The 27,051-nt window shown below is 51.5% G+C and overlaps 1 protein-coding gene across 1 annotated transcript in view; it reads right to left on the bottom strand.

Annotated features, from left to right (window-relative positions):
- Window positions 1–27,051, bottom strand: part of PTK7 (protein tyrosine kinase 7 (inactive)) — a 65,082-nt gene that overhangs the window by 19,202 nt on the left and 18,829 nt on the right. The window contains exons 2-9 of the mRNA XM_004739857.3: window positions 5,230–5,517; window positions 4,659–4,761; window positions 4,051–4,241; window positions 3,810–3,960; window positions 2,677–2,825; window positions 2,157–2,423; window positions 315–448; window positions 40–175 (exon numbers count right to left, since the gene is read on the bottom strand). Coding sequence (XP_004739914.1) covers window positions 40–175; window positions 315–448; window positions 2,157–2,423; window positions 2,677–2,825; window positions 3,810–3,960; window positions 4,051–4,241; window positions 4,659–4,761; window positions 5,230–5,517 — 1,419 coding nt within the window. The remainder of the gene's footprint in view (window positions 1–39; window positions 176–314; window positions 449–2,156; window positions 2,424–2,676; window positions 2,826–3,809; window positions 3,961–4,050; window positions 4,242–4,658; window positions 4,762–5,229; window positions 5,518–27,051) is intronic.

The following is a 27,051-nucleotide window of genomic DNA, read 5'->3' as shown; positions in this document are numbered from 1 at the left end:
CCCTGCTGCTCCTTCCCCTTTGCTCTCTCGGGCACTCACCCAGCACTTGGACGCGGGCCTGGGCCTCGATGCTGCCGGCTGGGGTGCTGCTCACACAGCGGTACCATGTGCCATCATACACTTCCACACTGTTGATACGCAAGGTCCCATTCTTGGAGACTTCGAACCGCGAGTCCTGTGGCACACATTACGGGACCATGGGAGGTCTCAGCCCCACCAGCATCTTCAGGGGAAGGAGGGCAAGGGGAGCCGATCCCAGAGGAGAGCCCCAGAAGGGGATTCTGGCCCCCTCCAGGAGCCAGCCTCACTCTCACCTCTGAGATGAGCATCTGGTTTCTGTACCAGATGACTGTGGGTTTGGGGGTGGCCTGGGTCAGGCAATGCAAGTAGCCTGGCTTGCCCTCCTCCAGCTGGCTGTCCTGGGGCTTCCTCAGCCACGTGGGCACAGCTAGAGGGACAGGAAGGGAAGAGAAGATGGAGGAACACATCTGCAAGACCAAAGGATCCAATCCCTCGAAATTCCAACCCCATACCCGACCGAGTTCAGAAGCTCCTGTCTGCTCCCCCAAAAGGTGCAACAACCCCTTAGTGAGGACAACCTTGGAATATGATCTTAGTTAGCGGTCACAATAAACCCCATACGTGTATATTCCTATACCCATTTTACAGCTGAGAAGACAGAGATTTATAGTAATGGTGATGTGCTAATACCTAATAGGATTCCAATCCCCGGTCATGTGCCCCACAAACCCTTGCACTGAAACACCCCATGGCTCGGTCCTCAGATCCCTGCTCTGGTTTAGCCACCCTCGTTCCCTGAATTATCTCAGCCAGTCCGTGGCCTTCCACGCCATAGGAGTGCGTGACTCCCAAACCTACACCCTGTCTCCTGACCTCCCCGCCATGAGCTTCAGACTGGCAAGCCCAACTGCCTACTGGCATCTCCGACTGGATATCCAACAGGCCTCTTGAGCTTTATGTGTATGAAAGAGAACGGACTTCCCCTGGAACCTGTTTATCCCAGCTTTTCCCATCTCAGTAAATACCGCCCCTATAGAGCCAATGGCAAGAGCCCAAACGTACCGCTGACTTCCCTCTCTGTAGCCCCTCCCATCACATCCATTACACAAACCCCATCTCCTTGAGCTCCCCAAAATCCTGAGTCTGACCACCACTCTCATCTCCACAACTACCGCTCTGTTCCAGGCCCTCCAACACTTGCCCCGGAGAATTACAGTCATCTACTAACTGGGCTCCCCATCCAGACTCCTGCACCTAATGTTCTGGTCTTCTCAGAACCGTGGGGAGTGATCTTTCGAGAATGTCACTCTCCGACTCAAAACCCTACAAGGACTTCCTGTCTGACCTGGGGTGGCAGATTGTTTGCAAAGATGGTCGTGCACAGCTCTCCCGTCCCTTGTTCCTCTGCACTCGTGTTGCTGTCACTTTCCCCATCAAGAGACAGTCTACTTCTCTCGTGCCTCAAGTCTGGGGGGCCCGCGACTGGCCTGGCCCAACACAGAACCAGTGGAAGTCATGCTGGGGAGCTGCTGAGCGGCTGCCTTGAGAAGCCTTGCGACTTCCAGTCCTGGCTGAGGAGGCCCCAGGCCTGCTGTAGCAGCCACGACGGGGGACAACACCTGAGGCACCCCAGCAGATGCAATCTCCATCAACCACGAGACATATGAATGAGGCTGTCAGGGAACAGCCAACCACCAGCTGACCTCCCAGCTGACTGCAAGCATATCTGATCTTTCTGACCACCCTGTAGGGTAAGTACTGGGTCAGGAGCTCCATTTTATGGATGAGGAGACTGACCCCTGGCAAAACGGGAGCTTGCCACACCTTGTCTCTCCATGCGCAGGGGAAAGAGTGGGACCTGGGTCTCTGGAATCCCAGGCCCTTGCCCTTGCTCTGCCGTCAAAGAACTGTTTTTCCATGTGGGCTATCACCCCAACTTCTGTGCCTGACTTTTCGGGGTCAACCCCAACATCACCTTCCAACAGCTGACTGAGTCCCAAGCGTGCAGAAAACAGAGCTGAGGGGGCATCAGGTGAGCATCCGGGAAGCCTTTGCACATGGCCCCCAGAGACCAAGGCCTCGTCGTGGCACCCGGGCTCCCCTCCAACCTCATCCCACGGGGCCTAGGTGCTCACTGGCTACAGTGATGTTGACATCCTGTCGCCGCTGACCGGCCAGGTTGGCTGCATGGCAAGTGTAGACGCCAGCGTCACTCTCGACGGTTCCAGCAAACACCAGGTCATGGCCCTTCTGGAAGACTCTGCCGTGGGTGGGCAGCCGGACTCCCGCATGCTCCCACCACACACGGGGCTCCGGCAGGCCCTGGGGGGGCAAGCAGGCCACGCGCTCCACGCGGCCAGCTGTGAACACCCGTGGCTCAAATGGCAGCATGTCTTCAATCTCTGCAGGGAGGGGAGCAGGAGGCAAACCACCCGATTACCATGGGTCTTGGTACCTCACACTCTCCCACAGCAAGCTCCGGCCCTTGGTAACACAAACCCCTGGAACACTGCCTCTCCTCTTCCTGGACCCAGCATCCTCTTCCTCTCTTTGTTCTCCGAGCTGCTTTCTGAGTGGAATCAGGAGCCTAACTCTCCACGTGCCCACAGTGTTGAAGGCAGCCCCCGCTTCAGCACCCCAGACCCAGGGACCCACCTGCCAGGTGAAGTGTGGCCTCAAGGATGACAGGAGGGCCCCTCTGCCCGTGGCCTATGCAGCGGTAGACCCCTGCGTTGCGTGGCCGGACCTGAGTCAGCAGCAGGGACCCATTGGCAAACACAGTGGCTCTGCGGAGGTGCGGGGGGCTGCGAAAAGGAGAGACTGCTATTTGGAAGAAGAGGCCCACAGGCCTCCTTCTGGAAGGGAAGGAGATGGAACCCCATGCTGCAAAGGTCAGAGGTACTGGAAGGAATTGGCCAGGAACAGGACAGAGAGAAGGAAGTCCACATGCCACATTAGTATGTGTGTGCACATGTGTACTCATTCATGAGTGCGCACAGGTGTGTTCCACCTACAGGAGACTCAGCTTTTGGGACAATGGGGAGAGCCACAGTGTCGGTGAGAGTCAGTGAGCCAGCAACACGTGCAACTGTGGAGACAGAGGGCCACTTCCCACAGGGTTAAGGCCAGCCGTCAGTAAGGCCCCAGCCCCAGCAGCCAGAAGCCCATTGGCCACACCAGACAAACTACTGATGATATATATCTTCAGGGCTGAAGCCCAGTGGGATCAAAGCCCCTAGCCTACACAGCCACACCGCCAAGGATCAAGGACATGCTTGGTACCACCAACATGCCCTCTGCTCTCATATGGCCCAGGGAAGGACAAGAGTCCCGATAAAGGAGCTAGCACCCCCCAGAACCTTCTGGAAGTGTTTGCTTCCTCCAAAAAGTGTGAGTGTGTGTATGTATGCATATGTGTAAGGTAACCTTACCATCCATCCCGACTACGGTCACCAGGTCCCTGGTGTCCCTCCAGACTGAATCGCTACTCCCCATCCCAGAAGTCCCACACAGGCAGGAGGGGAGTGGGAAGAGAACAGAGCCACCACTAGCTCATACAGTGCCTTTGTGTGAACTGGAAAAAGATGCCCTTCCTGGAGGCTTCCCTTTGTGGAACTCATTCCGTAACAGTAGGACATTCTACTGCCATCTGCTGGAAACTTGAAGTGATACATGTACAGCCCTAGGATGTCTGCAATACTGATCCCATGCATTTAGAGAATGCACCTGGGCAATCAATACACGACCCATACCACTGTACTTGGAACACCCCTTGCCAGATGCCTTACCGGCTGCGGTTAGTGATGGGAGTCTCATCTTCAAAGACCCACTGCAGGCTCGGGGGTGGCTGGGCTGAGAACTGACAGTGGAACATGGCCTCCTCATTCCTTGCCACCACAATGTCCTGAGGCGCCAGCACTACCCTAGCAAAGCTCTCATCTGGGGAGGGAGAAGCACAGGTATGTAAGCAGGCAGCATGGGGAGGCCCTTCCCATCCCTGCTGCACTTTCATCCCCACCCCGGGCTCACCAGCAATGCTCAAGGTGAAGTTCTGGCTGCTGCAGGTCTGCCCAAAGGCATTTTGGGCACAGCAGGAGTAGAGGCCACTGTGCTCCGGGCTGGCCGGCCGGAGGGTCAGGTTTCGCTCCTTGCTGCTGACCGTGTGATTGCTCTGGCCATCAGAGAGGGGGTTCCCATCTCGGAACCACTGATAGGTGGGCCTGCAATGCCGAGAGCATCAGCAGCAGGGAGGCACAGGGTACTCAGGTGGCCAGCAGACAGGGTACAGAATCGGAGGGTCAGGGCTAGACCCCTCAGTTTACAAATGGGTCAGGCTAGACCCCTCAGTTTACTAATGGGGCCTGGGAGGGGATGTGACTTGCACAGGAACACACAATTCAGGGGCATCATCAGGCTGAGCTGCTACAACTCTCAGCATCCAGAATTCAGGATCATTCCGCAGCACGAGGCTGCCCCTCCTCCGGTCACTGAAAGGTAGCCTGGAGCAGCCTCTGGACAGGGGTGGTTACAGAATGAAGCGAGGTGCCTCTGAAGAGAGTCCAGGTTTTGGGACTTGTCTAGTCCCTACTTGCCTAGAATGACTCTCTCCATTCCCACCCTCCAACTCAGCTCCTTACCGAGGGTGCCCGTCAATGTGACAGCGCAGTGTAACCTGGGTCTGAGGCTGGATCTCGGCTTCTGAGGCTGGGTGCTTCAGAACCACAGGGCCGGTCTCAATCCCTGCAGCAGAGGCCACAGTTGCTGAGGAGCAGAGCAGAGCAGGGGGCGAGGAGGAAGGGGAGGACAGAGGGGAAGGAAAAGCAGCAAAGGACATGGCCTGCAGGTTCTGGAGCCAAGAGACAGTGCAGGGAAGCTCTGCAGAGCTGAGGCCGGGGCTACACACAGCAGGTGGGTTTGGGGGGCCAGAAACAGAGCGTCTGCTCTGCCTGTGGCGGGTCAACCCTGACGCTTGGCCACGCTGCCACACTGCCCTTGCCATCTGCTAAAGCATGCAGCAGGCCAAGGGTCCTCTACTTGAAGGGGAAAGAAAATCTTATGGGGGGGGGACTTCTCTTCCCCCCACACACAGAAAGAACAGACTGCAAATGCATTCAATTGGAAATGAGAGAAGCTGAGGGAAAGGAGGGGTCCCACAGGGTTCAGTAACAGAGGACTTGCAGTGAGCGAGCACAGCCTCCCAGCTCTCACATTTGATGTTGAAGGAGGCGTTGGCACTGCGGGCCTCCTCTCCCGTGGTGTTGTCCCGCGCCACGCACTGGAAGGCTCCAGAGTCCTGCAGCCGATCCACAGCAGCAAAGCTTAGGCTGCTGCCCTGGGCGAAACGCCTCTCGGTGTCCCGGACGGGGGCCCCATCCAGCAGCCAGTACACATGCACCGGGCCTGGGGCCTCGACCTCACAGCGGAGCAGCGCGCGGCGCCCCTGCAGTGCATCCTGGGAGGATGGCTCCTTGATGAAGACAAGGGCTGCCTGGGCACCTGCAGATGGGGACAGGGGAGAGGCACCGTCAGGAAGAGGGTAGAGCCACCGTCCTCACGCAGTTCACCCGCCACCCCGTGCGCAGGAGCAAAGGGGCTCCACACATAGGAGGTGTCCGGGAAGTGTGGGAGAGAAGGATCCGGAGCCCACAAGTGCCAAGTGTCCACTGAGAAACTCTGAAACTGTGCTGGCCGCCCTGGAGGACACAAAGACACAGTGCACACCAGTCGGCAGGGGGCACAGAGCAGTTACACAGAACACTGTGGGTGTGTGCCCACTGAACAGTGCAGGCAGGCAGTGCACAGAAAAGACGGTGTTCCAAGGGTAGGGAAGGGGCGGGGACACCAGGGAGGCTCCCCAAAGGAAGTTTCTGACCTGTGGGTCCTGATGCTGGGCTGAGGAGCAGAGGACGTTAGCAGGTGGCCCTCCCCCATCAATCTTCAGAAACCAGGATGCCGAGCGCAGAGCATCTTGGAAGGATTATTCACACTCACAGCCCGCTAAGGGTCTACCCACAGATACCTTGCAGCCCAGCATCCCCCAAGGACTTCTCTGGGGAAAGCCACCCCATCACAGGAGAAGCCAGTATTCTCTAGATTTGGGGCTGTTTCCAAAGGCAGGCCAACACTGCCCCCCCCCCCAACGTCCCACCCTCTATCCCTAAGAATATGTCTGGCCAAGATATGGCTTTTCTGGGTGAAGTTGAGAGGTGAGCATTCCCCCTCTCCTGCACCAGAACAGTTTGGCTCTGGCTGGGGCCAAGGGGCAACTACAGAGAATGGGGGGGCCTGCAACCGGGGGCGGAACCATAGCCAGTGGGAACAAAGGGGAAGTGAGAAACCTGTATTGAGCGGCAGATGGGCTGAGGAGGCGGAGGGCAGGGCTGGGCAGGTGGCATGGTGACAGCAGAAGTAACACACCGGGCTTTGTTCCGGGACCACGTGGGCGTCCTGCAGAGGCCCTGAGCTGCTGGGCTAGGAACACGGGCCTGCCTGCCAGAGGTGGGTGATGGCACAGAAGAGGACTTGCAGCCCCTCCAGGAAGAAGAAATAGGCCTCTTGGGGCTGCTATGGGAAGAAGCAGGCTCTGCCTCTGACCAAAGCAGGATGGTAAGGGCAAGAGGAGACTGAGGAGGTCTTGCTCTGCCCTTCCAAACCTACAGAGGCTAATCACAGCTGTTCCAAGCCCCTGACAGTGAAGTTTGGTTCTTTAGGGCCTAAGAACCAGTCTCTCCATAAAGTCAGCAGCAAGACAAGTGCAGGCTCTGTCAGAGTGAGGTCCAGATGAGGGGCTGCCCATGGTGTCGGTCCATCTCCCAACATTCTCAGAGGTGCTAGCCCGCAAGACAGTCATGGAGTCAAAAGGGGCCCAGAGCCTCCTCCATCTCTGCTCAGCGGGGCACTGCTCTTTGGGTGGGAGCATTGCTGGGCTATCCCACCCACTGTGCAAGTTAACAAACCTGTCCTCGGGGCGCTGCCAAGCACACCCCCAGTCACCGTGACATCCCAAACACCCCACTCACTTCCAGTCACCACACAGGAATGGGACCCTGCCCCTGCCCCCGCAGAGCAACTCAGCACAACCCCTTTGTCGAGCAGATAGGTAAACTAAGGTCCTCGGAAAATGAAGGGATCTGCCCAGAATCAAACAGCTCATCTGACTGTGACCCAAGGAAGCCAACTCCTAGCCCCATGCTCTTCCCAGCTCCACCCACGAACTCAAAACCAACCTGGAAATGGCTGATCCCACAATGGGGCTCAGTCCCTGTGGCCAGGGAGAGAGGCAGACCTCCTACCGACAACACCAGACACACAAAGGTGCTCAGCTCACTGTCTGACTGAGGTCACCTTAAGGGAGTGTGGGGCAAGAGCTGGAGAATGTGGAGGCATCTGGCACACCGCCCGACTACCTCTCATGAGGCACATGGGTAGACTCAGGCTGATGCCCCAGTGGTCCCCTGCAAATGGGACTCACCGAATTCTTGGGGGCCTTGACCCTGAACTCCAGACACTTGTGAAAGGCCAGAGAGATCATCTGCCGTCAGAGAATAGGTGAACCACCCCACTTCCCCGCTCAGCTTCCCCAGACCCAGGGAGCCCAGAGGCTCGCCTGAGCAGAGAAACCTTAGTTAGGTATGTGGAATCACAGCTTGGGCTCAACCCCTGCCCCCATGCTCGGTGTGTGACCTTGGGCAAGGCAGGCAGATGGTCTCTGCCTTGGCTCCCTCGGCCTCTCTCGTGAGCTCGTCATGAGTCACACACACAGAAACTCGTGTCAAGACACTCGGACAAAGCTGACCCAGTGAACGGCAGCTACGGTTCCTATCTCCACCGGCATGAGTCTTGCCCAATGACCCTCGTTTTTAAGAACATTAGGAAACTCCCCCTCCAGAGGCGGAGGACCACTCCCAGACCCAGATGGGGAGGAGCCTCTGTAACAGAGAAGTCTGAGGGGAATGATCAGGTCGGGGTGGGAGGCAGGGAAAGGGGCTGTGGGCTTGCAGGAACCACAGACCACGGGCCACAGAAATCGGAGCTGAAAGAAGAGATGGTGTGACTCAGAGGGACCCCAGCTCAGCCTCCGGCATCCCCTCCTGGGGCAAGCACTGCTCTGGGGCTGTGTGGTGAGAGATGCTGCATTCCCAGACTGCCGCTCAGAGCCTCCTGCGCCCCCACAACAGGGCCTGGGAAACATCAAAGCTGGCCCTGCGGGGCCCTCTGTCCTGACGTCAGCTCACAGAAGGTCCTAGTTAGTGCTTGGCTGGGGTAGACTTCAGATGTTATAAAAGGCAGGGAGAACAGCCACCAGGCCTTCTCCAAGCCCCCAGCCCCCTGCTCCAAGCCACCATCGGGAGGCTGGCCCAGGGCTGTGGCCCCACATTGGCCAAGAAGGTGACTAGAGGCCTTTCTGGTGTGTAGGGCTTGCCAGAGAGCTCACTCTGTTGTGCAGCTTGGCGGGAACAGGCAGAAGGTTCAGGGGCAGATGGGGGAATCCCTCGCAGAAATCCCAGACTCCAGGAAAGGAGGAGCTGAGCAGTGAAGACCTCCTCAGAAGCTTCGGCCGGTCCCAATGACAAGATGTGGAGGACAGCAATGACAGAGAGATAGAAGGCTTCTGGGCACCGAGGTGGTACCTGCCCCAAGGTGGTGCAGTCATCAGCACATTCCTGACCCTGCACCACCAATGAATTGACGATATCCCCCAGGGCTAAGGTCTGGGGACGGCCTTCTCTGGTGGCACACTGGTCCTGGGCTTCCCAAAGCCGCCCCCTCATTCACAGTCTGACCACACCGTGCATGGTGCCTCCTACACCCAGGCCCCTCCAGAGCAGGAAGCTGCCCTCACCGTGCAATGGGGACCCCACCCCTTGCCCTGAGGCTGAGTGGGTTCGCAGAGACGGAGCCCCCAGCACAGCACAGCACGGAGGACACGGAGGGTCCGAGGCTGCCCTGCCCGGCACACAGGGTTCAAGCAGTCCCCCTGCAACAGCAGGCAGCCAGAGCCATCTGCCCCCACACCAGGCGCCAACCTCAACAAAGCTGGAGCTGCGAATACCCAATAAGGGCATTTTCCGAGCTATTTCCTCAGCTCCCCCAACAGCCATCTATATGCAGACACTCTGCCTGCGCCTTGGCCCCAGAGCCCAGAGCGAGGCTGTGCGGGCAGCGGACCAACTCCACTCCCCACCCCCCCATAAACGGCTGGTCCGCCGCCCGCCCTCCTTGCTGCTCTCTGGGCTCCGGGCCCAGCAGACCCATGTGTGTCTACGTGTGCATGTGTGCACACACATGCGTAAACATGATTTTATGGAGAGCAGAAAGCAGCAGGAAGTTTTTCTGCTCTGAAGTAATTTCAGCTACTCTGGTCCAAGCATCCATATGGGCCACTTAACTACCTGTCTCACAGTGGGGGCTGGTCCTCCTGCTTGAGGAAAAACACCCCAGGACCTGTGCAGGCCCAGAACCTGCCAAACCTGACCAGCTGATTGTATCTACATGCTCTCCCTTTTCCTAAAGAAAATGCCATCTTTGGGACACATGCCTCAGGACCAGGCTGAGCTACTAAGACACTGGCCGGCTGGCCCTGATGGGGGCATTTCACACAGCAGTGTGTGACCATGTGAGGGACCACCCCCAAGCCCAACCAGTCACACAGAAGTAGCCGACTCCTCCACACCTAAGACTCCATCTCTGGCTCCAGAGCCTGGGTCCGCATGGGGGACATTCTGACTCCTGGGTGGCCCCAAGGGCCCAGGCTGAGGTGGCTCCCGTCAAGGCACACAAACCCCCAAGGAAGAGGTTCGCCAACACCCTGTGCCTTGTCTGGGCAATGGCATCAGGACACAAACCAGGAGAGGCAGCTCTCAACCCAAGCAGTACACTAACATGCGCCGTCCAGGAAACACAGCAGTTCCCCGGCCCCCACCCAGACGAGGTCTGCCCTCCTCACAAGTACTCTCCATCCAGAAACTCTAAGGGCGCTGAGCAAGAGGCCCCAGGGGTACCAGGGTCCCTGCACCACAAGTCCTCCCCCAAGGGGTCACACACTGTACATACAGACCCTCAGCCTTCTGGGATTCAACTGGCATAACTTTCTCCTGCCCTTGAACCACCCCAAAGGTCCAGGGCTCACACACATATGTCATTTGGTTGAGGAACAAATGTCAACCACTGCAGGAATAAGTCAAGTGGATGAACAGCAGGCTGAGCTAGCCCACTCCTCACCGACCCACCCAGGTCAGCAGAAACACTAATGCCCCAGTGGTGTCTGTGAATCTGGGAACTGCCATGTCCCTCTCTACCACCAGCATGTACCAGCAAGATACTGTATGCGGTATAGACCCTCTGATGATAAGTCCAGACCAAAAGGATGCAGGGGGTCCCAGAAAATCGACCACAGCAAACTGTGAGACCCAGAGGCAGAGCACAAAGTTTCTAGCCCCCTCTGCCTCTCCAGGGTCTAAGAAAGGCCCCAGGTTCACAGACAGGAGCGCCACAGCCCTCTGCAAGCCGTTGCAGTCCTTGTTCTGAGCTGCACAGGAGGGAACAGAGCCAGAGCCAGGGAAAACGGGACAGTCTTCCCATCCTGGGATCTAGCTGCAAATGTCTGGAGAGGCTCCCACATCCGGATTAGAGGAGCAGAACAAAATAACCAGAGATTAGGGCAGAAACAAAATCTAGCAGGCCAGCTCATCTACCTTAAATGAAAACTACAACTCAAACCTGTCCTGCCCATTCCTGGGAGGCCCCAGCGGGGGGAGATCAACCTCTGATGGCAGGAGCAGGTCCCTGTGTCCAGCATCACGTGGCATCCAAGCCAGAGGGACAAATACGCCCACAAATGAGGCTTAAGATGCTCCCGAGCCAGTGGCCACACTGCTGGTCCCTGGAACCAGCCCATCTTCTGCTGGGGCTGGGAGGGCCGTACCTGGGACGCATCTCTCACCCTTGGTAACCTTTACATGGCTGTGATGTCTTCAAGGAAGCAGCAATGAATTAAACACCCAGCCACGTGTGATCAGGCCGAAGGAACACGGCACGGGGAGACCCAGGTTCTAGTCTCCACACAACCGCTAACAAGCAGAGTGACCCGAGCCAATCACCACCCCTTCCCAGGCAGACTTACTAACTATAAAATTACATCAAAGAGAGAACAGAATGGGACCGTTCCCAGGACCCAGCACTCAAGCTGCAAAGTGCTTCAAAGGCAGCTACAGGAACAAAGGGCTCAGGCCCCAGAGTCCTCTCCCAAACCCACTCCAGCCCCCAGCCCCCAAAGCCCAAAGGCAGGGCAGGGCCCAGGATGATTCAGGAGATGCTGTAAATGGCAGGTGTGTGGGTTGGAGGTAGCTGGGGGTTGCAAACAGGGACCCGGCACCACTTTCTGACAAGCTGTTCCCATTCCAATGGCTGAGCTCACATCCTGCCTCACCAGATCTCCCCTCTGCCTTAGCCACACACTTGCACTGAGAGCTCACTGCCTGTGACACCCGTGATAGTCCCATCTGTGCTATGACTGAGAACAGCACCCCCAAGCTAGGCTGCAAGCCTGAGAAGAGGGCAGACATTCGTGCCCAAGAGGATACAGCTGTGCCCCTCAGAAGGCCAGGTCACCGTAAATACCCCACCAGCGTCTGGGGGGAATGAAGTCACCGAGAGCCTGCCTGACCTGAAATCTTGTCCTAGGGCTACCTTTATCCCATCTTGGCCAATTTAATTTCCTTCTCTGGGTCCTCAGTTTCCTCTTCTGGAAAATGGCAGCCTTGGAACCAATTTTAGTGATTCTCCTTCGGATTCCTAGGGGAGTGAGCAATATTCAAAGGAAATTCACATTAGGTACAGACCCACAAAATCTGCGTTTTTTTTTTTTTTTTCAGGAAAATTTAAAAAAAAAGAAAAAGAAACAAAACAGAAGTCTAGGTAGGGAACCATGGACCGCAGATTAAAATATCCTTGGATAAGGTGATCCCTGGGGAGTCCAAGGGCTTGGTGGATGGGGCCGGGAGGGGGGTTGCTGGACCAGAACTGCCAGGAAGAACCAGGAGTTCGTTCCACCCTCTGTGCCTGGGGACAGATCCATTCTCAGTACAAAGGAGAGAGAAGTCTCCTAAAGACACCGGTCAGGGTGCCTGGGTGGCTCAGTGGGTTAAGCCTCTGCCTTCGGCTCAGGTCATGATCTCAGGGTCCTGGGATCGAGTCCCACATCAGGATTTCTGCTCTGCGGGGAGCCTGCTTCCTCTTCTCTCTCTGCCTGCCTCTCTGCCTACTTGTGATCTCTCCGTCAAATAAATATATAAAAATCTGTTAAAAAAAAAAAAAAAAGACACCGGTCAGAGGCCTGAGAAAATAATACACATATGTTAGCAAGGCGACAGAGCTGGACCAGGGTGCTGAGAAATGAGCCAGGGCTCAATCCCAGGAAGACCTCAGGGCTGCTCAGTCAGTGTCCTCGGAGCTCCAGAGGGGACAGAGAGCCCAGCTCCTGGCTGTAGGCTCCACAACCACTCACTATACTCCCAAGTGCAGAGGTGAGGGCTCCCGGGAACCACAGTGAGTACCGCTCCAGGTGAGCCTGGGGTGGTGCATCCTGTGGTCTTACCTAGCCTGGTTTTATTAACTTTCAAGGCAGGCTCAGAAAACTCTGTGAGACTCTTTCTACCCATCTGCCTCCTCCCTGGGAGGCTGATAAGGCAGTGAGCATAGATCTCAGAGGGGCCACCACAATTCAGCCCAAATTCCCTATGGAAGGGGACACGATTCCCTGCCTTTTAGCTGGAGCAGCCTGTACTTCAGTGAAGAAATCCTGGGGTGCCTGAGGGCTCAGTCTGTTAAGCGTCTGTCTTTGGGTCAAGTCCTGATCCCAGGGTCCTAGGATTGACCAGCACAGCAGGCTTCTTGCTCAGCAGGAAGCTTGCTTCTCTCTCTGCAGCTCCCCCTGCTTGAGCACACACACTCTCTCTCTCTCTCTCAAATAAATAAATAATAAAATCTTTTTAAAAAAGGAAATCCTTCTTGACTCATAAATAAATTGAACTGTCCCTTAGACCTGCTCTGTCCTGAAATGTAACGGAATTAAAATGAAACAAAATTGAAAATTAATCTTCCTCCTTAGTGTGAGGCACATTTTAAGTGCTCAGGAGCTACACCTAGCTTGAGGCCACGGTATCCCACAGTGCAGATCTGTCCCCACAAAAAGCTCCATTAGATGGCACTGCCTTAGTCCCTCTGACTACTGGCTTCTTACACGGCCCCAAGCACAGGCACATTATTTCTAACCTAAAGAACCCTCGACACGGGGGTCAGCCTCATTTTCCTGAGGAGGAAAGTGGAGTCCAGACTGTCCCACGAAATGGCAGTCCGTCTGCAAGTACCCTCTGGCTCTGTCCTGCCCCGAAGTCTATCTGTCTGGGTTGGGTCTGCGTTCCTTCCATGATGTCCTTCCATGATGCTGTGCGGGCTGCTTCTCTCCTTTCACTTATTTCCTTTGATCCACACCCACCCCCAACCCTTCAGCCTCGTTTAATGTAAATCCTTTTCTCTGTGCGCCCTGGGGAAATGGGACTGCGGGTCCCAGGGCAGGTCCTTTTAAGTTCGGTGAGTGGTCTCCGGTTCTTGCTCACTCCACGCCTTACTTTGTTCCACTTAGCGCTGTGTTTGAAGATCTTTCCCTGTGGCCATGTCCTACCTCCTGCTGTTCTCCCAGGAAATGAATCGAGCTGCTAGGTTTGGGGAGGGAAGACGGTAGTGGATTTTTTTTTTTTCCGTTTTCAACAAGTAAGTGGCCGAACACAGCTGCCCACAATTTGAAGACTGGTCTTTAAGCCCGCACCTACCTCCCCTGGGTGCCCCCAGAACCCTGGCCTCTATTGCCGCAGGTGGTCCCCGCTGCCTACTGGGTATCCTTGGAGCCTGTTTCTCCTGCCTCCCTCCCTTTCTCCCCGGTAAACCCAAAAAGTCCCTCAAGAGGCTGGACTTCAGCTGGTTTCAAAGGGATAAGAGGAAGAGCTGGTCTCAGGCTTTTATATTTAGAAGCGCTCTGCAAACCACTTCCCGGGGCAGGCAGGAGTGGGGAATGTGAGGAAATCACTTCGCTATGTGGGATGTGGAAAGCACGAGCCACTCCAGGCTTGCAGCAGCGGGCTGCATTTGCCACACAGCCCGTGACACACAGCGATGTCTCACACATGGGCAGGAGACAAGGGTGGCTGGCAGGAGACCCCGTGGGACAACATGCACCGCGGACTGGGTGTGCCCTCCAGGCCAGGGCACAAGGCAGGGCCCAGGAGTCAGAAGCAGACCGCCATCCACAAAGTGCCCCTCCCCCAGCCTTCTTTTCTTTCCTTTCCTTCTCCACCTGTCTGACCCAACAGCTGTTTCTGGAAAGCAACCCTTCTCTCCAGGGAGGGGAGAGTCTTAGAAAGGGATGCTGCCCGCTTTGGGCCTCAACCGGGGACACAAAGGATCCGGACTGAGGGAGGAGGGTTGGAACCACCAACGGCTGGAGGAGACACGAGTGCCCTCCTGGACTCCAGGCTACTGGACAGGCTGGGGAAAGGTGTGGGGCAGGGCTGTCCAGAGTGCCCACTGTCTCCTTGTGAAGACAGATCTGCTCCCGCCATCAAAAGTTCTCTTAGCCACCTCTGTTAGCATGCGTTGCTGGAAACAACATTGGAGGGGAGGACGATCTTGGAGTGGAGATCCAATCCAGCATCCGCGAACATATTGCTCAAATATGACTCAGATGTGATGGGGTCTGGCCTGGTGTGACAAGGTGAGGGGAGCCACAGGCAGAGGGGGATGTAGAAGGCAGGCCAGCTGCTGAGTTAACTCAAACCATAGATACTTGCTAGGCTCCTTATAACCTCATTTTCTTGCTTAAAATATAAACTTTCTAACAGGGCAATCATATTCTTTTATTTAACCTCCTAACTGCAAATCACTACTAGTGATTTGCTCCTTTGTTTTTTAAGGAAAATAACCAAAGAAGAGTCATTTGCTTAAAATCAGCTGTTTAGAGAAAGCATTCTGGCTAAAGATGGCAAAATGAGTATTTCAATCCTCAAATCAATAACAACAGATGAAAAAAATACAAGCGGATGAATAATAGAAACAATTCCTTGTAAGTTATTTTTAAAAGCAGCCAAAACTTGCAACTCATCACCAGATGCTTCAAGCCTAGGGATAACTGACTTTGGAGGAGAAAACATTATAAAACATAAAACACACACAAACAGCTGGAGGAAAAAAAAAATTAAGCCCTTAAGAGTGGCTGATGCAATAAGTGAATTGAATAGCCAAAAAAATGACAAAGACCTAAAGTTTCTTTCATGCCTACTCTGTTGATCTTTGAGTCAGGGTCTGGAAGGCACCAAGATCTGGCTTCACTTAAGTCTGGAACTGACTGTCCCTCCATTCTAGGAGGTGCTTCTTAAAGACCTCTAAAGTCACGGAGGGAGAGAGGGGGGAGAGGGAGGCGGAGAGGAAGAGAGGGAGGGGGGTGGCAGGGAGAGAGGGAAGGGGGCGGAGAGCAGACACTGATGGAAAGAGACAGGGAGATGAGATGAAGGGAGCTGGAGGGAAACTGACAGAGACAGATAAAGAGGAGACAGAGGGAGGCTAACTGACAGACAGAGGGAGATGAGCTGACTTAGAGAGGAAGAGACACAGGCAGAGAGGAGAGAGAGGGACCCAGGTCCTGATAGAAGAGAAGGTGAGTGGCAAACAGGTAAAGAGACATGGGCAGGGAGGCACACGGAGAGACAAGAGTCATGGAGACCCAGAAAAAGCGGCAAGAAAAACAAAGACTCATAGCAGACGAATTCACACACATGTAGGCATGCATAGGGCTCCTCACGCCTTGTAGAGCAGGGCCCAGCCCCACATTGACCCCAAGTTCAAGTTCCCCTGGCAAGTCTATCCTTGGGTCTCCAGGTCCTTTCCCCTGACCCAACAGTGTCAGAGACTCTTAACTCAGTCCCCAGCTTGGGTCACAGGGCTACTTAACTCTATCACTAGACACGAAAGGTTACAGCTTGCCTGGGCACAGGAGACCTGGGGGAGGTAGCGAAGGGGGAGGGGCTCTCTAGATACCAGATTCAGGCCATTTATAATGGAGATCCCTCAAATTAGAGGCTCCTGGTAAATAATTCACCAGGAAAAGTACAGTACCTTCCCAGGTCTCATCCATTATTCACCAAGATAAATGTACCATATTGTTATACTTCCTGACATCTAAAAATTGCCTGAGCCATTAGGCCAGGGGCAAGATGACAGCGGGGCAATTTCCACCGCACCCTTCCAGAACCCTTGACCCAGCAGTCCTGGTGCTTCTGGAACTCAGTCTGTGGCTCTTCATACAAGGGCAAACCATTCAACTTCCACAAAGGGCGAACCCAGCTTCTGACCACGAGATCTCAAGACCAGGCCTCCACACGGCCCACAAGAGCCCACTGCCAGGGGCACCTGGATGGCTCAGTCTTTAGGCATCTGCCTTCGGCTCAGGTCATCATCCCAGGATCCTGGGATGGAGGCCCGCATCAGGCTCCCTGCTCCATGGGAATCCACTTCTCCCTCTCCCACTCCCCCTGCATGTGTTCCCTCTGTCACCGTGTCTCTCTTTGTCAAATAAATAAATAAAATCTTTAAAAAAAAAAAAAAAAAAGGAGCCCACTGCCAGGTTAGAAGGAAGCCCAGAAAGAGTGTGGACCAAAACTCCCACATTCACCAGACCCTGAAGGTTTTGGAGCTCCTCAAAGGGAAAAGGCAATCCCTTTGCTTGTATCGAAGGGTAATTCTGTTCCTAGACGTTCAAAGGGTTTTTGACTTAGGTGGCAGAGGAGTGTCAGCTACCAGGTGCACAAAACCCAGCACCCTAGCCTTGGAGCTGAGCAAGTCATTCTCCTGCAGGCCCTCGAATCCCCGTTTGTAAGGTCACCAGGCTCCGCTTTACCACGCAGGGCCCTCACAAGATCACGGTGCCCTCCGGGAAAGCTGAAGAGCTGCACATTGTTAAGGCCCCGGACTCCAAAATACAGGCAGGATGGAGATGGACAAGAGCCCAGAGTCTGGGTTCGAAAGCTGCCCGTACTCCATCCCCACTCTCTCTCTCACCAAGTATATGTCCTCGGGCAAGCGGTCTACCCGTGCGGAGCTCCCACTTTTGCACAAAATGGTGCTAATAACGTTATCTGCCTCACAGGCTTATGAAAAGTAAATTCACATGTTAATAAATGTAGCATGTTTGGAACAGTGCCTGGCATGTGTTCAGTTAAAGACTATGTTAAGTCCTTTATTCTCTTTATTATGTTTAAGATTTTTTTTAAAATATTTTATTTATTTGATGGGAGGAGAGAGAGAGAGAGCCAGCATAAGGAGCAGAGCAGCAGGCAGAGGGGGAGGGAGAAGCAGACTCCCTGCTCAGCAGGGAGCCCAATGTGGGGCTCGATCCCAGGACCCTAATCATGACCTGAGCCAAAGGCAGATGCTTAACGGCTGAGCCTCCCTTGTGCCCCTCGAGATTTTTTTATCTTTTACGAACTACATACCAGCACAAACATCCCTCACCTGGTATAGGCCTTTGCTGGCATCCCTCCCATGCAGACCAATAAGTGGCAAAGTGCCCTGTTTGATCTGTCACTTGCCCCGTTTCTGCCACCTGAGCATGGTGGTTCTCTCCGAACAGACCCTGTGAGCCCCCTCATCATAGGACACACACCCGTGGGGCGCCGCAGTTTGAGTGGGGGTTGCCCCGTGTGGGTGAAGCCCCACAGCGGAGCTGCCAATCGCTGGTAGCCTGGCATTCTGCTGCCTGCTGTCCTAGGGGCCTGCAGGCCATGCGCAGATGAGAGGTGGCTCAGAGCGTCCTTCACTGGCCACCAAACATGCTCAAATTAAGAGGCACCCTCACCACGAATGAGCAATCAGAGCAAGACTGTCAGGGTGAGAAAGGATCCAGACCCTCGTGGGACAAGGCAGGTCTCTGGCCTCAAGGAACACACCTGCTGTCAGGCGAGGCGAGCACCGTCAATGTCTGTGTGCTAATTCCTGGCAGTAACCAGTGGGCTGCAGCTTTCTGACCTCATGAGGCCCTCACAAGAGACGCCTGGAAAATTCTATGCTTTATAAAGGAAGGGACTACATAAAATAGGAGTTGTAAACAACTCCCAAAGGCAAACAATAAATTAGGAAAAGTATTTCCAGCAAAGGACAGAAGATGGGCTGCTGGTCTTAGTATATAGATACAAATCAATCATAAAAGTACTAAAATTCTCACAGTAACATGGTCAAAAAATACGCAGAGTTCTCAAAGCAAATATTAATATAAGAAAACATTCTAGGAGTGCCTAGGTGGCTCAGGTGGTTAAGGGTCTGATTTCGGCTCGGGTCATGATCTCAGGGTCCTGGGATCGAGCCCAGCATTATCCTCAGGCTCCCTGTTCAGTGGGGAGTCTGTTTCTCCCTCCCCTCTGCCCCATACCCCAGCTCATCCTGTCTCTCTCTCAAATAAATAAAATCTTTAAAAAAAAAATCCAATTTCTTAGATTCTTAGGAATCTAAGAAATGCAAATTAGAATAAGTTATTCTGCCCATCAAATGAACATCAAGATTTTTAAGACAGCACTCAACACTGGTGAGTATATGGAGAAAATGGTCCTCTTGCTTTGCTGATGGGATATAAATTATAATTCCCTCCTGCAAAGTGGTTCAGAAACTGGACGAATATCTTAAAAAATTCATGCCCTTCCTCATTGGAGAAGTGCCTGATTCCACGTCTGGGGCAGGAAATGCACAAGACAAGCCTGGAACATCATCACATACAAGGGAACAAGCAAAGACTAGTAAGGTCACATCCAATGGTTCCAGGCCAGCTTGAAGAGGCTCCCACAGACCAGAGATGGACTAAGCATCCAAAAGGATAAGAACCACGTGGACTTACACACACTGACTAAGTTAAGATCCATGACTTCATAATGATGTTCTTAAAAAGCCCCAAACGGGGCACCTGGCTGGCTCAGTCAGTAGAGCATGCAACTCTTGATCTCAAGGTTTTAAGTACCAGTCCCATTTTAGATAGAGATTAGGAACTACATGCCAGCACATATATTGGTGTAGAGTTTACTTTAGAAAAAGTGTAGAGAAAAAAAAAAGTGTAGAGATTGGATGTAGAGATTACTTAAAAAAAAATTTTTTTTTTTTTTAAAGCCTACTGCCAGGGCGCCTGGGTCGGTCAGTCCATTAAACTGCTGTCTTCAGGGACGCCGGGGTGGTTCAGTGGGTTAAGCCTCTGCCTTCGGCTCAGGTCATGATCTCAGGGTCTTGGGATGAAGCTCTGCATTGGGCTCTCTGCTCAGCAGGGAGCCTGCTTCCCCCTCTCTCTCTGCCTGTCTCTCTGCCTGTCTCTCTGCCTACTCGTGATCTCTGTGTGTGTCAAATAAATAAATAAAATCTTTTTTTTAAAAAGCTGCTGCCTTCGGCTTGGGTCATGATCCCAGGGTCCTGGGATCGAGTCCTGCATCGGGCTCCCTACTCAGCGGGAAGCCTGCTTCTCTCTCTCCCACTCCCCTGCTTGTGTTCCCTCTCTCACTATGTCTCTCTGTCAAATAAATAAATAAAATCTTAAAAAAAAAAAAAAGTAAAAAAAAAAAGCCTAATGCCTTCCACTGGTCACCCGAAGGATGCTAGAAAACCAACCCATTATGTTAAAAACTGGTTAAGCCCCAAGCTTTATATATCCCCTTTCTGAATAGCTATACCTAAGGATAACCAGCCAGGGTTTGTCTTTACAGAAATCTCCAGATGATAAATACCGTATCACCACTTTACAACCTCTAATGAAATCATGGCTCTAGCAATGATTATTGATGGCTGCTAATTCCAGAGACACAACCAGATGTTACGTGTCTGCTGAGGGAAGCACACCTGAAAAAAAAATTCGACTTGAATCTGGTGAAGCTTGCAGACCCAAGTTTCCTTATTAAAAAGTTTAAGAAGGGGGACGTCTGGGTGGCTCAGTTGGTTAAGCAGCTGCCTTCGGCTCAGGTCATGATCCCAGCGTCCTGGGATCGAGTCCCACATCGGGCTCCTTGCTCGGCAGGGAGCCTGCTTCTCCCTCTGCCTCTGCCTGCCATTCTGTCTGCCTGTGCTCGCTCTCCACCCCCACCCCGATAAATAAATAAAATCTTAAAAAAAAAAAAAAAAAGTTTAAGAAGGGGCACCTGGGTGGCTCAGTGGGTTAAGCCGATGCCTTCAGCTCAGGTCATGATCTCAGGGTCCTGGGATGGAGCCCCGCATTGGGCTCTCTGCTCAGCAGGGAGCCTGCTTCCCTCTCTCTCTCTGCCTGCCTCTCGGTCTACTTGTGATCTCTGTCTGTCAAATAAATATATAAAATCTTTAAAAAAAAAAGTTTAAGAAACTTTCTAGAATAAACTTGGAAAACAAGGAAGGCCTTAGATAACAATGTGCCACCCACTAAAGTAATAACTGTAAATGTACCTCCTGGGTCTTCTACCCCTCTCACAAATGGTTATTAAAACCTCATACTGTTAACAAAACATTTCCTGTGCATACCACCTGCCTTCCCCACCAGATTCTAAGCTCCCTGAGCACAAGGATTGGCCACACGCTTGTCCATCCCCTCCCATGCAGGGGGCTGGCCCGTCCGAGGTGCTCAGGAAACGCCAGCTGATCTATGGTGGTTTGACGGAGCCATATTTAGCTCCATTATCCCTGCGTGGTGTGGAATAAGCAGAGGGTCAAAGCCCAATATGGGATCCTCGTAGGCAATTATGTTAATTATCATTATTAATTCAACCAACATTTATCTAGAGCCTACCATGTGCCAAGTACTCTGCAAGACACTGGGGATGAGAGGGAAAAACACACAATTACTGTCTTTAAGTATCTCAGTTTGGTGGGGGAGTCAGACAAGTAAACATATAATTACAATAATAGCTAACACTTACTGACCGCTTACTATGTGCCAGGCACCGTTCCAAGCATTTTAACCATACTGGCTTGTTAATGCTTACAACCACCCGGTAAAGTAGATACTGCAATCCCCATTGTACAGATAAGGAAACTGAGGCATGGAGACGTAAATAGCTTGCTCAAGGCCACACGGCTAGGAAGTGCCAAATGCAGGATTCAGATCTCAGGTCATCTGGCTGCAGAGGCCACCGGATCATCACAGAGGCCTTATCACGTTATCACACAAGGTGGGGGGTGGATGCACGACACAACTCAAAGTTGGGGAACGGGGGAGCAGAGAAGAATACTGGAGAAAGGCTCTTCAAGACAAGCTTTTCACAAGGAATGGGGCTTGGCAAATACAAGATTGAAGCACAAAGACAAAGCATGGTCAGAGCACACACGTCAGGGAGTTCGGGGTGCTCAGAGTTTAAGAGGTGATGAGGGGGACCACAGCAAGAGGCCACCAGGCAGGAGTGTGGGAGAAGGAGGCAAAGGAGGCAGGATAGAAATTTACTGTGCTCGGGCTGTACCAACAAAAAACAAAACAAAAATCACTACACCAGTGGGTCCCTGCCTGCGACGAGGTGACTGTTAGTGCAGAAGGCGGACTGAAGTGGCTCCATCACATGGGGAGCAGCAGGGGTACCCACAGAAGGCACGATTATGGGATAACGCCTTATCTGTCCTACTCGTTTCCTAGGGCTGCTGCAACACTCCCACAACTGGGTGGCTTAAAACAACGGTTTATTCTCTCACAGTTTAGGAGACTGAGGTGTGAACTCAAGGTGCTGGCAAGATTAGTTCCTCCTGGGGTGGCAGGGGCTCAGTCAGTTGGGCATCTGCCTTAGGCTCAAGTCATGGTCCCAGGGTCCTGGCATCAAGCCCCAAATCAGGCTCCCTGCTTAGCGGGGAGTCTGCTTCTCCCTCTCCCTGCTGCTCCCCCAGCTTGTGCGTGCACGCACGCTGTCAAATAAATAAATGAAATCTAAAAAAAAAAAGAAAAAGAAAAAAAGATTGGTTCCTTCTGGAGGCTCTAAGGAAAGTCTACCCCATGCCTCCCTCCTAGCTTCTGGGGTTGCCCATAATCCTTGGCTTGGAGATGCATCACTCCAAGCTCTGCCTCCTTCATGGGGCCATCTTTCCTCCCTGAGTGTGTCTCTCTGGGTCTCCTCTCTCCTTGTAAGGATACCTCTATTCATAGAGGATTAGAACTTACCTTAATGACATCCCCTTAACTTGATTACATCTGCAAAGTTCCTATTTCCAAGTAAGGTTACACTCACAGATACTGGAGCTTAGGACTTGGCCATTAACTTTTGGGAGAACACAGTGCAACCCTGAACACCTGCTACTCTACAACTTGCTTTTCTTGCTGTACAGTTAATTACAGGTATCTTCCCATGTCTGTCCCCATGGTTCTAGCTCACTCACTTCGACTGCTGTGTGTTATTTCCCTGCGTCAATGACCCATAATCTATTTGTCTAGCATCCTAGAGAAAGACTAGGACAGATTGGGGTGCCTGGGTGGCTCAGAGGGTTAAGCCTCTGCCTTCGGCTCAGGTCATGGTCTCAGGGTCTTGGGATCCAGCCTCGCATCGGGCTCTCTGCTCAGCAGGGAGCCTGCTTACTCCTCTCTTTCTGTCTGCCTCTCTGCCTACTTGTGATCTCTGTCTGTCAAATAAATAAATAAAATCTTTAAAAAAAAAAAAAAAGACTAGGACAGATAATCATCCCCATTAGGAACACTTGGATGCCTTAATATTTTGCCATTACAAACAATGCTTCAACTAAACCTCTCTGTACAGGCACCCATGCACATTGATGAGAGTGCTTCTGTAGGAAGACTTCCTAGAAACAGAAACCCCCCTGGACCAAAGAGAATACAAGTTCAAGTTTTTGATAAATGACTAATGGCTCTAAAGTTTGTGCCAACTTGTGCATCCTTACCATACCAACACTTACTGAAATAATGCTTTGTTGCAATTTACAATTCATTCAACACATTTAGTTTCTCCTTAAAAAGATAAAGCAATCTTTCACATATGCATCAGTTAGCTGAATTTCTTATTGTCCATTTTTTTAAATTTTTATTTACATTCTTGCTAGTTAATATGTAGTGCAGTATGGGTCTCAGGAGTAGAATTTAGTGATTCATCACTTACATATAACACCATAACAACAGTGCTCATCATAACAAGTGCCCATCACCCATTAAGCCCATCCCCCACCTACCTCCCTCCATCAACCCTTATTGTCCACTTCCTATTCAATTTTGTTGTCTACTTTTTTAATTTTTTATTTTATTTTATTTTTAAGATTTTATTTATTTATTTGAATCAAGGGAGAGAGCACAAGTAGGGGGAGTGGCAGGGAGAGGGAGAGGGAGAAGCAGGCTCCCTGCTGAGCAGAAAGCCAGATGTGGGGCTCCATCCCAGGACCCCAAGATCATGACCTGAGCTGAAGGCAGATACTTAACTGACTGAGCCACCCAGGCAGCCCTATTTTTTTTTTAAACTTTTAAGTAATCTCTACACCAAGTGTGGGGCTTAAATGCACAACCCTGAGATCAAGAGTTACACGCTCTACCAACTGAGCCAGCCTGGTGCCGCATGTCTTTTTTCTTTATTAGCTTGTAATTAATAAGATCAAGACTATAAGGCTTCTTCTGCATTACATGTTATACTTCTCCCTCCTGAGAACGGTCATTAAGTCACTGAATGCCTCCCACGTGTCAGGCCTTGCTCTAAGTGCTGGGGATACCGTAATGAAAAAAGCACTGGAGGTTCTTGTTCTCAATTGTTACACTTCTCATAAGAAAAGGTGTTTGCACATGATTTGGGCTGGGAAATAGACAGGAAGTGAATTTTCACCCCTGGGTATAGAGTTCCTTTGATCCATTTAATACCATCCTGTTTCATCCACTTGAGAGCCTTCTGGAGAGAAATCTACCCCTGCTCTCCAGGGGTCCTAGAAGGATCCGCCAAGGAGCAGGGCGGATAGTGGAAGCAAGAATAGCTAAGGGATAGCTTTGTCCCCTCCCTGGAAGAGCCACACTGCCAGGTGCCCACCCCCCCCCCCCACCCAAGGCATCTAGAGACAGGGCCTTTAAGCCCAGTGAGTTCTGAGAGCAAAGGGAAAAGTCTGAAGAAGGAATAACTCCTCTCCATCACAGCAAAGAGGGTGCCAATAGATCCCCATTCCTATGAACCCCAGGGATGATGTCGGATTGGGCTCTGACCCTTCCTCCCCAACCCACTTATAGGATCCACCCCCTTGCATAGGTAGCCTACACACACACACACAACCATATTCAGGGATGAATCAGACAAGCTTATCCTCTTTAGATTTAAACCTTATTCTTCTACCTAGTCTTCATCAATAATAAAGATGATACACTGATGTCCATCTGTCCAATTCCTGTATCTGTCTTTCCTTCCTCCCCCCTGCCCTCCACTGGTTCCAAATTCAGAGAGAAGGATGATATTTACTGACTCCTGCAACATACAGTTTCCATAACTGCTTGATGCCTGAGTATTTTGATCTTTGATTTTGTGAATGTGATAAATGTTTTCTTTGTATTTTCTGAAAGGTTATTTACTGATAATAGCAAACCAGGGTTTTGTGTAGTTTTGTATTTGGCCAAAGGAGTCAACTATCTCACTTACTCTAGTGGTTTTCAGTTGCTAGTTGAGTTTCACATGTAAAAATCAGGAAGCCTGACTGCCTCAGTGGGTATAGCATGTGACTCTTGGGTCTCTGGGTTATATGTCTGAGCCCCATTTTGGGCACAGAGCCTTCTTTAAAAAAAAAAAAAAGGATGCCATCTACAAAAAACACTAACTTTATTTTTACTTTCATTTTTCTTACAATATTATTTCAACTAGAATTTCCAGGAGAATGTTAAAATAGTAGTGATATTATGTTGAGTGTAATAATAACTTCTTTATTTTAATGAGAATAGCATTCTAGATTTTTTTTTTTTTTTTAGATTTACTTATTTCCTTGAGAGTGAGCAAGAGTGCAGGGGGAGAAAGAGAAAAGGAGGGAGAAAGTGGATCTCAAGCAGACTCCCCACTGAGTGAGGAAACCCACATGGGCCTCAATCCACCATTCTGAGATCATAACCTGAGCCAAAATCAAGAACTGGATGCCCAACTGACTGAGCCACCCAGGTGCCCCTATAATTTCATTTTTAAGTATAAGGTGGGCTGTGGTTAAAAATTTTTTTTTGTAAGATTTTATTTATTTGCCAGACAGAGAGCACAAGCAGGCTCCCCGAAGAGCAGAGCCAGATGCAGGACTCGATCCCAGGATCGACACGAGCCGAAGGTAGCAGCTCAACCCACTGAGCCACCCAGCTGCCCTGGTTTAAAATTTTTTCTTAAAAAAAAAAAAAAAATCAAGAATGGATGTTCATTTGACACAGTGACTATGTCTTCCTATACTAATGAATTTTATTTGATTAAACTACCTGTGCATCTTTGGAATAAATCCTTTAGTTGTTTATGGTTTATTACCCTTTAACATATTATTAGATAGAACTTGACAGTATTTTGTATTAGACTTTGACACCACTCTCTCTCCAAGCAGTGCTTCTCTCTTCTGCACTGTCAGTCAGCATTCGGAAACAAGGCTGTAACAACGTTGTGACAGGCGTTGGGGTGGACATCCATCTGTTCTTGGGCTCAGAGACAGTCTTTTTGCATCAGAAAGCTCTATTTCCTCAGCATTTTGAAATTTCCTGTCAATGCCTTCAGATGTAACAGCTCTGGGGTTTTTTTTGTTTTTTTTTTTTTTAGATTTTATTTATTTGACAGAGATCACAAGTAGGCAGAGAGGCAGGCAGAGAGAGAGGAGGAAGCAGGCTCCCTGCTGAGCGGAGAGCCCGATGCGGGGCTCGATCCCAGGACTCTGGGATCATGACCCAAGCCGAAAGCAGAGGCTTTAACCCACTGAGCCACCCAGGTGCCCCACAGCTCTGGGTTTTATTTAGTTGTTTTTACTTTCTTCCAATTGTTTCCAAAAGACACTGGTCACTCACTTAGTCCTTCTAATGGTTCCTGAATAAACTTTGGTAATTTATGTTTTCCTTGCATAGACTGCTTAGCATGGCACTGAACACGGTAAACTGCAATAAACTTTTTAAATCTTTCTTTTTTTTTTTTAAAGATTTTTTTCTTTATTTATCTGACAGAGATCACAAGTAGGCAGAGAGGCAGGCAGAGAGAGAGGAGGAAGCAGGCTCCCTGCAGAGCAGAAAGCCCGATGTGGGGCTCGATCCCAGGACCCTGGGATCATGACCCGAGCCGAAGGCAGAGGCTTAACCCACTGAGCCACCCAGGCGCCCCTTTTTAAATCTTTCTATTGCAATAAAGCTCTGATTATTAGTAGATATTTCTGAATGCCCTCCTCATTGAACAGTGAGCTCTGTCTCACTCCCTGCTACATGTCCCCAGTATCTCCCAGGTGCCCCGTATGTGCTAAAAAAAAAAAAATTGTGGTAAAGCCAAGAATGAGATTATAGCCTCTTTTTCTCAGATCCCTGGGTGGCTCAGTCAGTTAAGTGACTGCCTTTGGCTCAGGTCGTGATCCCAGGTTCCTGGGACTGAGCCCCAAATCAGGGTCCTGCTCTGCGGGGGAACCTGCTTCTCTCTCTCCCTCTGCTTGCTGCTCCCCCTCCTTAGGCTCTGACAAATAAGTAAATAAAATTTAAACAAATAGGGGTTCGCTCCTGGGTGGCTCAGTGGGTTAAACCTCTGCCTTCAGCTCAGGTCATGATCCTGGGGTCCTGGGATCGAACCCCGCATTGGGCTCTCTGCTCAGCAGGGAGCCTGCTTTCCCCTCTCTCTCTCTGCCTGCCTCTCTGCCTACTTGTGATCTCTGTCTATCAAATGAATAAAAAAATCTTAAAAAAAAAATTTTAACAAATAAAGCCTCTTTTTCCTTTCCTGTTTCGCCCAATATTGACCTCTTCTTTTTCTTGATTGGACTTGCCAAAGTTTCATTTCTTTTATTACTCTCTTTCTCAAGTTACCAATTCTAGATGTTTTCATTACAAATTAATTT

The sequence above is a fragment of the Mustela putorius genome, unplaced genomic scaffold (genome assembly GCF_011764305.1).
Source record: "Mustela putorius furo isolate JIRA1106 unplaced genomic scaffold, ASM1176430v1.1 tig00003983_pilon_pilon_pilon, whole genome shotgun sequence".
Taxonomy (NCBI): domain Eukaryota; kingdom Metazoa; phylum Chordata; class Mammalia; order Carnivora; family Mustelidae; genus Mustela; species Mustela putorius.
Note: the sequence above shows the minus strand (reverse complement) of the source record. Positions and strands in the feature narration are given on the sequence as shown.